The following is a 12,013-nucleotide window of genomic DNA, read 5'->3' as shown; positions in this document are numbered from 1 at the left end:
TCCTTTGGTACCAATTATGGTCATAAGTTGGGGACTACCTGTATATTACAGGAAGTTTTATCAATGAAATAAGCTGTCATTGTCTCCAGTGGCAGGGACTTTGCTGAAAGGGTAAAGGTAAAATACATTTTGCAGAAGAAGTGTGCATTGTAAGGTCCCCCCCCTCCCCCCACTGGTGCTCCCCAGGAGATATGTGGATAAGATGGAGGGGCCCTAAAAGATGTGCCAGATTAACATAGCACAATACAGCACACCCCAACCCTTTTTACACTCACCCTCTATTCATCCCATTTTAATCTTCCTGCATGACCAAGAACTCCTCCCATATTCTACCTCTTGTCTACACACTATGGGCAATTTGCAGCAAATAATTGAATTGCCAACCCCACCCCCCCCCACCCCCATTCTTTGGGGCATGGGAGGAAAGCAGAGTGCCCCTCCGGATGAAGTTAACTGGGTCACAGGGAGAGGGTGCAAGCTCAACCTGGACAGCGCTGGAGGTTGGGATCTAACTTGAGTTGCTGGTGCTGGGAGGTAGCAGCTTGACTGATGACGTCGCTGTCTCACCCCACCCAAGTGCTTCCCAAGGTGGACACGTGTGTCATGCACTGATGTGTCGTACTTCTCACAGGCCATACAGAGCAACTTTGAGTGGAAATGTGTCTGGCACTGTGGATGGAGATTCAATGAACCTTTCAGAAGCTCAGACAAACCCCCATCAATTCCATCTATTAATCCTACTGCCTCGGAAAAAACAGACATTATCCCAATCCGACCAGACTCCCTTCATCCCCATCCTGTGAGGAAAATTCATGATTCCTTTTGTTATGTAATATTACACAAAATTGGCTTCTGCCAAAGAATCACCATTAGTGTTGCCTGGTGTCTCTTACAGTACAAGAGAAAGAGATGCAAAAGAGAGTCCCTTCAGAGTCACTGAGTGTCCATGGATTTGTCCAGTTCCCGCAGCCTCTGCAGACGCACAGACTCCTGTTCAATCTATCAGCAACCGAGCTCCAGATCCAAACCCCTGACACGATCAAGAACCCTTCAGCGCCAGAGACCTTCAGGAACCCTTCTTGGCCTCAGCACCCTCTCGAATCCCAGCTACGATAGCTGGTCCTGTGAGCCTGTCTCCAGCAGCCCCTGCTTGCCCCCCCGACCCCGACCACAAGCCACCCACAGCTTGTGTGGGTCCTTCAGCCCCTCGCTGGTCTGCTGGTGTGGTCACTGTCCTGCAGGGCTGTCTCCTCTGCTTCTTCTCAATGTAGCATGGGGTGGGTTGGGGTGGATGTGGGTGTTCCCCCATTATTGCTTCCCTGCACCGATCCGCTGCTCCCCCAGCATTTGCAACCCCTCGAGACCGGTGCTGATCACAGGCACCACCATCTTGGGCAGAGACCCCGGGGGTGCAGGATTTTAGTTTAAAAATAATGCTGGCTCCTTTAAAAGGATGTTTAAAGCATGTATGGAGCATTAGGATCGGGCGGTTGAGCCCTTTGGAACTGCGCCTTGTCTCCTCCCTCCCTGGGTCCACACCAGCAGCTGAGCTACTATTACAAGATTCACTAATGAGATCACGCACCACCAGATTCAAGGACAGTTTCTTTCCCTCTGTCATCAGTCTCCTGAATGATCCCCATACCACTCTGTACTGTGTATGATTTGACGAACTGGTGTGCTTGCAAAGCAAATTTTCTCACCGGGCCTTGCCACGTGTGACAATAAACTTGAGCGTGTAAGGGAAAGGAGTCTTTCAGTGAGCCAACTGAGGTTCCTGCCTTTTCTCATACCTGCCTTTGTTTTCAGTTGATCTGGTGACGGAAGAGGACCTCGCACTGGGAGGAGGTCAGGGTCCAGAGGTGGATGAAGCTCCAGTTGATGCTGTGACCCTGGAACTGAAACAGGAGCTCAGTGAGCAGATCAGGTGCAGGACAGGGAGGTGAGCTGCAGATTTAAAAGTATGCCTTTCCTTGTTTACTGGGGGTTAGCTCTAATCCTTCCCAGTTATCAAAGCCTCAGCTGCCACTTATGTGGAACAGAAAACATCTGCCGAGCCGCTGGGGAAGATCGGAGTGTGGGGGAATGTTTCAGAGACAAGGTGGTTTGGCTTCAGTGGATTTTATGTGCTGGTTGTCTCTCATGAGAAGCATGGGTGTCAAGTCAAGTCAAGTTTATTATCATCGGATTGCACAAGCACAACCCGATGAAATAGCATTCTCTGGTCCTCAGTGCAAAATACGCAGACACAAGAACAGACGTAACACACATACAGGCAAGCGATACATATTAGGACAGTATTACATCTATACAAATAAATAAATTGTTGGGCACTACCAATTGCCCCAATAATTACAAAGACTAAGGGGAACGATGGGCTTTATTGTACACAAGATTTGAGCTGGTCCGGATCCAAGTGAGGGAAGTGCAGGGAAGGGAGAGGGGAGGAGTCCAGGTGAGAGTGTCATCAGGGGGTGGGCCATACCATTACATAAATAAATATTGTTTTGTACAAATTAGAGTCTTGGATAGTTAGTGTGAGCCATTCCTTTGGCCGATCAGTGTTCTCACTGCCCTTGGGAAGAAGCTGTTCCTCAGTCTGGTGGTGCTGGCTCTGATACTCCTGTATCTCTTCCCCGACGGGAGAAGCTGAAAGACGCTGTGTGTGGGGAGAAAGGGTTCCTCAATGATTTTGCGTACCCTCTTCAGACAGGGTGTTGTACCCAGTCCTCTCAAGTTGTAGAATTGACCTTTGCTCGTCTCAATCAATGCCAATGTGCCTTGCCTGAGGAGCCAAACTGGAGTCACAGGTGGGAGCAGGCCATTCAGCCCATTGGGTTGATGTCAGCTGTAAGTAAAAGTGGGACCCACTCTCTCCTCACACTTCGACACATGTTTTCCTTCCAGTCATTGTAATCTGCGTGACTCCAGCCCCTCTCTCCACCAGCCCTTGGGAAGGACACTCCATATTCCCACCACTTGCTGCAGAAAAAGATTTTCCACATTTCACTCTGCTTCTGTTGCCCATCGCTCACAGTCTCAGACCTCTGGTCCTTGAGGGTGATCCACATGCACACTTGCACATATCTGCACATATATGCAAATATGTGCATATACACACCTGCATGTATGCACATGTCACACATGTACATATGTGCAGACAGGCATATGCTTGTTCAGGAGCACACTTGTATGGTACATGCATGTACATTTACATGCAGAAAGGAAGTATATCACACTTCTGTTTAATTCAGCCAGTTAACGAGTCGAATGGCAGCAGGAGCTATCAGATGGGCAGATGAATCCTTACCTGTCCTGTTTCCATGGATTCATCTTCAATCAATCTCTGACCCTTCACCACTTCCACACATCCCTGCTTCTTCGATGACCGCTCCTTGTTCCTCATCACACGCAGCTACACATGGACAAGTATATACACACATGCACATGGAGGCACACATATGGATGTGCACACACACAGAGATGCAGACACACACACATTCACTAGCACAGACATACATACAAACAGGCATAAATACAAACATGCATGTACAAATGTGTGCATTTGGGATCATGGGCTGGAAGGGCCTATTCCCATTCTGTATCTCTAAATTAATCATTAAATGAAACAGGAGAGAAATGATGGAAGCTCCCCCTGGTGCAAGTAGCTCGCCAGAGGATGAATTAAAGGAAGTCTGTCTTTGGTGCCTCCTTTCTCAGCAGAAGCAGCGTAAGAGTGTCGCTAAAGAGGTCCATGAGGAACAAGGAGCGGTCATCGAAGAAGCAGGGATGTGTGGAAGTGGTGAAGGGTCAGAGATTGATTGAAGATGAATCCATGGAAACAGGACAGGTAAGGATTCATCTGCCCATCTGATAGCTCCTGGTGCCATTCGACTCGTTAACTGGCTGAATTAAACAGAATTGTTTTCAGTCGTGTGTACTGAAATACATTCAGAAGTTTTGTTTTGCTTGCTGTCCAGTCACATTGACTCGTACTCCAGTTAGTTTAATAATAACAAGTGTAGCGGTTAGTGGAACGCTGTTACAGGGCCAGTGATCGGGATCGGTGTTGAAATCCCGTGCTGTCTGTAAGGAGTGAGTGAACGTTCTCCCTGTGTCTGTGTGGGTTTCCTCTAGTTGTTCAAAATGTAATGGGGGTGTTCTTGGGGACCACGAGCTCATGGCCGAAAGGGCCTGTTACCTTTCTGCATGTCGAAATTTTTTACAAATTAAAAATTACAAAATAGATGTGAAGAGTGAGTTGACAGTAGTCAAAATGGTACAGAGGCTGGAGAAATTAAATGCAGGGACTAGATAAATATCAGTTACAGAGACAGTGCAAAGAGTATAATCTTTTCCCATTGTGGGGTTCATTCAAGAGTCTGATAACAGCAGGAAAGAAACTCTCCTTCAATGTGGAAGTTGGTGTTTTCAAGCTCATGTATCTTCTGCCTGATGGAAAGGTTGGGGGCAGGGTGGGGTGGGGGGAGGTGGAGAGTGTGACTGGGTTGGGATAAGACCATAAGACATTTGAACAGAAATAGGCTATTCAGACCATTGTGCCGTCCCTACTATTTAATCATGAGCTGATCCATTTTCCTACTCAGCTCCTCTGCCCGGCCTTCTCTCATAACCTTTGATACCCTTTCTAATCAAGAACCTATCAGTCTCTGCCTTAAATACACCCATTGACCTGGCCATCACAACCACCTGTGGCACAGATTTACTACCCTCTGGCTAAAGAAATTCTTCTCTATGACTCAGCGAGAGTTGACCTCCTACAACTTATTGGCAGCCCATTTCCAAAGCAGATGGATTCTGTGTGTGAGACTCTGGAGGTCAGTCAGAGAACTTTCAGGAGGGACAGGATGGGTCCACATTAATCCAAAATGACTGTCCTGTCTGATCACCCAAGAAGTGATGCAGTGGCTGGAGCTGATGTCTCTTAGCTCCAAGGACCTAGGTTCGATCCTAACCTCGGCACTGTCTTTGTGAAGTTTGTACATTCCCCCTGTCACTGTGTGAGTGCCTCCCCTCCCAGATCCTCCTGTCTCCTCCCACTTCTCAAAGACGTGCAGGTCAATAAGTTCTGGTGTATGGTAGGATCTATAAAGATGGATGAATGTGTGTTGAGAATGAACTGAGATCCATTGGTGCTGAATTAAAGTGATGCTTAAAGGTTAGAATGGTCTCATTGTACTTTCTGCTTCTTTCTGTGATATTCAACAGTTTAGCTTCTCATTGAACTTTCCTTTTGCGAGCAGTCCAGCTAATTAACCCATACATAGTACAACAAGAAAAGTTTAGGGCATGGTTAGCGTGCCAGTTAGCACAAAGCCAATACTTCACCAGCGACCAGGGTTCAAATCTGCTGCTGTCTATAAGGAGTTTATACGTTCTCCCAGTGTCTGCATAGGTTTCCTTCAGGTGCTCCGATTTAGTAGGTTAAAAAATAAAACATGAAAGTCTGCAGACACCGTGGTTGAAGTTTTGGGCTTGAGCCCTTCATCAAGGTATGTAAAAATGTCCAACATTTGTTCATACCTGGATGAAGGGCTCAAGCCCAAAACGTTGGTTATGTATCTTGATCTTTGCCACATTAAGTACACTGTCTGACCTGCTGAGTTTCTCCAGGTTTGTGTTTTCATGGGATTAGTAGGTTAATTGGTCACATGAGTATATTTGGGCAGTGCAAACTCAAGGGCCAGAAGGCCCTGTTACCGTACTGTATGACTAAATTTTAAAAAAAAGGCAACATAATTTTACTGGTGTGAAGTTCGTTCAGGAGTCTGATAACAGCAGGAAAGAAACTATCCTTGAATCTGATGGTATGTGATCTCCCCCTGATAGGAGGGGGCTAAAGAGAGTATGGCCAGGGTGGGATGAGATTTTTAATGTGTTGGCTGCTTTTCGAAGGCAATAGGAGGTATAGATGGAGTCATTTTTATCCTACGCAGTGTCACATCCCTTACAGGATGGTTTCAGTGATCATTGAGATACAATGCATCTCCCCACAGGACAACCAGCTGACCAGACCCTTCTCTGACGAATCATTTCACATCCTTCCTTCTTTTTATTAATTATGGGAAAGATATCAATAGGATTGAAAGAGGGCAGAGAAGATTTACTAGGATGTTGCCCAGATTTCAGGAACTAAGTTACAGGGAAAGGATAAACAGAATAGGATTTTATTCCTTGAGCACAGAAGAATGAGAGTAGATTTGATAGAAATATTTAAAATGATGAGGGTGAAAGACAGAGTAAATGTCGATAGGCTTTTATCACTGAGGGTAGGTGAGATACAAATCAGAGAACATGAGTTAAAAGTGAAAGGGGAAAAGTTTAGGGGGAACTTCTTCACACTGAAAGTGGTGGAGGTGTGGAATGAGCTTCTAGCTGAAGAGGTGAATGCGGGTTCATTTCTAACATTTAAGAGGAATTTTGACAGATACATGGATGGGAGGGTTATAGCGGGCTATGGACTAGGTGTAGGTCAGTGGGACTAGGCAAAAAAATGTTTCAGCACGGGTTAGAGGACTGAAGGGGCCTGTTTCTTTGCAGTGATATTCTATAGTTCTGTGGTGTGGACAGGATTAAAAACTCCAGAGGGTTGTTAACTCAGCCTGCGACATCACAGGCATCAGTCTTAATTCCATCAAGGACATCTACAAGAAATGGTGTCTTAAAAAAGCAACCTCTATCCTCAAGGATCCCCACCATTCCAGGCCATGCCCTCTTTACTCTGCTACCATCGGGGAAAAGGTACAGGAGCCTGAGATGAACACTCAGCAGTACAAGGACAGCTTCTTCCCTACTGCCATCAGACTCCTGAATATCAATGAAGCAAAGACCCTGTCTTACTTTGACCTTGCACTATTTTTATTTATTTTGTAAGGTGTTTTGTATAAATGTTCGCAGTGACACTGCCGCAAAACAACAAATTATGTGACTTTAAAAAAATATTTTATTAAAATTTTTTAGACCATACATTTAGTCAAATACAAAATTAAAAAATATGAATGTATAAATAGACAAATTTATGCAGCATTATGGTTGTAATCCAAACCCTCCAACACCCCCCACCCCCACCCAAAAGACCCTGAAAAAAATGAATAAGAGAAAAAGAAAAAAGATAGAGTGAAAAAATAAGAAAGGTAACTGGAAAGCCCCATTGACTCCACAGATTTCAATTCGTTATTTAACTAGTCTTCTTTGGAGAAGGATAGCCTGGACTCGAGGACTGGAAGAAACTCAACTAAAGATTTACACCTGAGATCTATAAATATGGTCTCCATATTTGCAGAAATATGTCATACTTATTTCTTCGGTTGTAAATAATTTTCTCAAGGGGAACTCAGCGATGCATTTCTGCATTCCAGCGGGTTGTACTTCCAAGTCACTGCAAAACATTTTCTGGCCACCGCCAATGCAATTTTAACAAATTCAATTTGATGTTTAGATCATTTCAATTTTGGTCTTATCCCCATTATTATTTCCCAGTAAAAACAATTCTGGGTTTTGTAGAAATAGAATTCCAATAATCTGTTCTAAAAAATGTCCAAAATCCACCCAAAAGATCTCATTATGGGACAGGACTAAGTCGAGTGTAAGAAAGTTCCTGTCTCATCGCCACATCCAAAACATTGATCTGATAAGTTTGACTTTAACATTTAATTTCTGTGGTGTGAGATAGAGTGATGCAAAAATTGTATTATACTCACCTCTTCCTTACATTTATTTTATTTGTCATATTGCCCTGACATCAATACTTACATTTAATTCTGATACCCATCTCTGCCTGGACTTGTGAATCTCCTATTTAAGGGCTCCCGTTTGAAGTAAGAGATACAAGTGAATTTCTTTGTGTTTCTCTTTTGAATCAGGGTCTCCTCGTCACTACAGTTTGACAAAAACATTGTTGGCCCCAGTTTTTCTCTTGGATATGCTCTTAATTGAAAATAGCAGAAGATTGTGTTGTTAAGGATTCCATATTTATTTTTTAATTGTTCAAAAGACATATTTCCCTGGCTCATAGCAATCTTCAATATGTCTGATCCCTCTACAAGAGCAAGTCTCTAAAATTTCATTGCCCATTGTAAAAGGGAGAAGCCTGTTTTGACATGTTGATGACGATAAATTCTGAAAAATTCTAATATTGCTTTGATCAACAGGTCAAGTTCAGTGTCTACTGGAAATACTTACGTGCCATTGGCTGGCTGTCCTCTGTGCTGATCCTCTTGACGTACCTGGCTCAGAACATTGCTACCATTGGACAGAACCTCTGGCTCAGCGACTGGACCAATGACAACAACAACACGAACCAGGCCTTTACAACGGACCAGCGGATCGCCATCTATGGAATATTGGGACTTGCTCAAGGTGGGTAGATCTTGGTTCAACACAAGATTAGTGTGGAAGCATAGTTCCTTCTCAGTTCAATCACAAATGGAGAGCTGGGTGTGGTTCTGGTCACCACAGCACAGTAAAATCATAATGCTGGAGGAAGTCAGCAAGTCAAACAGTGTACTTTATGTAGCAAAGATAAAGATACATCATCAACATTTCAGGCTTGAGCCCTTCATCAAGGTATGGAAAAATATAGGTAGGCACCCAAACAAAATGGTGGGGGGAGGGGTAGGGGGAGGAGCACAGTTCCAAAGGCAGGAGATAAGGGAAGGAACACCAGCAAGCAGAGGGAGGAGGCTTAGGTCTGTGAATGGTGAATGGGGGGGGGGGGGGGGTGCACTGAGGTAGCAGCAAGCAAGCACAAAACTCAAAGGCTGTACAACAGGCTTTATTCCAGTAAAAAGTCTGAACACCAGTTCAAGCCTTGGTGGCTCCCCGGTGACTGGCGCAGTAGGGGGCTGCTCAGGTTTATATTCCAGATCGGCTGATTGACAGTCGGCCAGGTGGACTCAGCCCCTTAAGTGGTCTTCCGGCTGGTACTGAGATTCCACCCTGCCTTAGACTGATGGTCATATCACCACAGGGTAGAGAGCTGGAGGAAAGAAGACAAGGGAGTGGATGAAGAACAGAGAGTAGGTTAGCAGAAACCAGAATAGTCGATATTAATGTCATCCAGTTGGAGAGTTCGCTGATGTAAAATCAGGTGTTGTTCCTCCAATTTATGGGTGGTCTTGATGAGAGAATACGAGGCCATGGACAGGCATGTGAGCATGGGAGTGGGGCACATAATTGATGTGGTTGGCCACTGGGAGATCCCTGTCACTGATGCGGACAGGGCGAAGGTGCTTAGTGAAGAGATCTCCCAATCTGCATCCAGTCTCTCTGATAGAGAGAAGGCCACGAAGGGAGGTCAGGATACATGTGATGCTTCATTTGAAAGGACTGTTTGGGATCCTGAGTGGTGGTGAGGGTGGAGGTGTGGGTGAAAGAGTGGCATTTCCTGAGGCCATAGGGGAAAGTGCTGGGGTGGGGTGGTGATTGGTGGGGAGGGATGAATGGATGAGGGAGTCACAGAGGGAGCGGGAAGGAGAGGGGAAGATGTGGGATCATGTTGAAGGTGGAGGAAATTCCGGAGGATAATGTGTTGGATGCAGAGGCTGGTGGGGTGGTAGATAAGGTCAAGTTTGTTATGACTGGGGGCAGAGGGGTCAGGGCAGATGAGCGGGAAATGGAGATGTGGGTGAGATCTGAGTTGATTGGGGTAGAGGGGAAACCATGTTTGTGGAAGAAGGTAGACATTTCAGGTGATCTGCACTGGAAGACCTCATCATGGGAACAGATGTGGAGGAGATGGAGAAATTGCGAGAAGGGGGACGAGGTGGGAAGAAGTGTAGTCAAGGTAGTAATGGGAGTTGGTGGGTTTATAAAATAGATCTGTGGAAATATAAAATAGCCTGATCCCCTTCTTGGAGAACTTATTTATGGAAGACATTCTAGGAAGACCCAGAAATGTCAGCTATAAACTTTTACCTCCTATGGATGCTGCGAGACTGGTTGAGTCCCTCCACCATTTTTGTGTTTTTAATACAATCACAGTGTCTGCAGACTTTCGTGGTTTCACTCCATTGTTTAATTCCTACTATAGTTGGCATGGGCTAGTTGGGCAGAAGGGCCTGTTTCCATGCTGAGGAACTCCTTGACTCCAAAGGCATTGCCTGAATTTGTGGAGTATGGAAATAACACAGTAGGACAGGAGCATCTGTGGAGAGAGACCGTTTCCCTCTCCATGGATCCTGCTTGACCTGCTAAGCTTTTCCATAATTTTCTGTTTTATTTCAGATTTCCAGCATCTGCGTCATTTGATAGTCATTGTTCGGATTGGTTGGTTGAAGCTGTCATGGATCAGTCTAGGTGGAGGAGGGAGAACCATCTCTTTCACATCCGTTCCTAGATGGAGATATATTGAACATGTGAACAACTCACACATTCATGTGTTCCTCAGGTGTCTCATTCACGAGTTTCTCAGGTCTCTCAATCATGTGGACAACAGCATTAGCGCAACACTGTTACTGCGCCAGCAATTGGGATCGGGGTTTGAATCCCATGCTGTCTGTAAGGAGTTGTATGTTCTCTGCATGCCTGTGTGGGTTTTCCCTGTGTGCTCTGGTTTCCTCCCAGCCTTCAAAGCATACAGGGGTTTAGGTCAATCGGATGTGACCGGTGGTACCGGTTCATGGGTTGAAAGGGTTTGCTACCATTCCTCAGCTCCCTCATTCTTGTATTCCTCAGGTATCTTTGTGCTCTTTGGAGTGATCTTGATAATGGTAAGGACAATTGCTGCCTCCCGGGACCTGCATTCCCGATTACTCAAGAACATCCTTCATCTTCCCATGTCCTTCTTCGACACCACACCAACGGGCCGGATTGTCAACAGATTTGCCAAGGTACGTTATTCCAATCGCAGCTGCTCTCCAGGATCAAGGCTGCCTCTCGCATCTGATTGCAGGCCAGTCACACGAAGGGCCTGACCCAAACATTTCATTCTTCCCCATAGGCCTAGCCCAGAGTGCCAACTTGGTCGGCATGGAGAAGGAAGCTGGTTCTGTGCTGTATGACCCTATGGCTCTATGGTTCCCATCCCAGCCTTCACCTTCCTCTCCATCCCTGACATGTCAACAGAGTTTTGCTTTCCAAAGCATCAGACAGCACAGGACAGGTCCTTTGGGCCAACTCATTCATGCCAAACAAGTTGGAATTCTAGGCCTGTCCAATTAGCCTGAACCCCTCTCAGCCCTTCATATCCTTGTATCTGTCCCAATGTTTTCTGGATATCATCATGCCCGCTTAAATTTAAAATTTAAATGTACAGCACAGTCAAATTAACTATAACCCTTGGAGGGTGGGAGGGAACTGGAGCATCCAGAGGAAACCCATGCAGACATGGAAGAATGTACAAATTCCTACAGACAGCGCGGATTCAAACCCGGGTCACTGGCGCTGTAACAACCTTGCGCTAACTGATTGTACAGCTTCCCCTGGCAGCTTGATTGAGAGATGGATCACCCTCTGTCTCATAAGTTTGGGACTTCAAATGAGAATACTTTCTTTGAATGACATTGTCTTATGCATCCATCTCTGGCATCTCATTACATAAACGATGTAGAGGAGATTTACAAGGATGTTGCCTGGATTGGAGAACGTGTCTTATTAATCAAAATTAACAGAGATGGGGCTTTTCTCTTTGGGCTGATGAAGGAAGCCGACTGATCCCGGGGCTGCGTTCACGGCTCACCTTGCAAAGCCTTCCTGGCCAGAGAAAAAACGAGCCTTCCGTCTCGCATGCAGCCATCTTCAGCGCAAACTCCGGGAGATCCAAAATGAGTGGTGGACTAGCCTTGCCAAACGAACCCAGCTTAGCGCCAACATTGGCGACTTCATGGATTTTTAGGAGACACTAAAGGCTATGTACGGCCCCTCACCCCGTCCAAAACCCTCTGCGCAGCTCAGACGGCGAAGTCCTCCTCAGCAACAAGATCTCCATCCTCAATCGATGGTCAGAACACTTTCAATCTCTTTTCAGTGCCAACCGCTCAGTCTAAGAATCCGC

General features: G+C 45.8%; 1 protein-coding gene across 3 annotated transcripts in view; it reads left to right on the top strand.

The window, feature by feature from the left end:
• Positions 1-12,013, top strand: part of abcc2 (ATP-binding cassette, sub-family C (CFTR/MRP), member 2) — a 92,271-nt gene that overhangs the window by 63,396 nt on the left and 16,862 nt on the right. For 2 of the 3 annotated variants that reach the window (XM_069900248.1, XM_069900246.1), the window contains exons 21-24: positions 1,810-1,942; positions 3,721-3,850; positions 8,172-8,379; positions 10,696-10,850. In XM_069900248.1, the coding sequence (XP_069756349.1) occupies positions 1,810-1,942; positions 3,721-3,850; positions 8,172-8,379; positions 10,696-10,850 (626 nt within the window). The remainder of the gene's footprint in view (positions 1-1,809; positions 1,943-3,720; positions 3,851-8,171; positions 8,380-10,695; positions 10,851-12,013) is intronic. The other variant, XM_069900247.1, reaches the window with a different exon arrangement.

This window comes from Narcine bancroftii, chromosome 10, assembly GCF_036971445.1.
Source record: "Narcine bancroftii isolate sNarBan1 chromosome 10, sNarBan1.hap1, whole genome shotgun sequence".
NCBI lineage: Eukaryota > Metazoa > Chordata > Chondrichthyes > Torpediniformes > Narcinidae > Narcine > Narcine bancroftii.
Note: the sequence above shows the minus strand (reverse complement) of the source record. Positions and strands in the feature narration are given on the sequence as shown.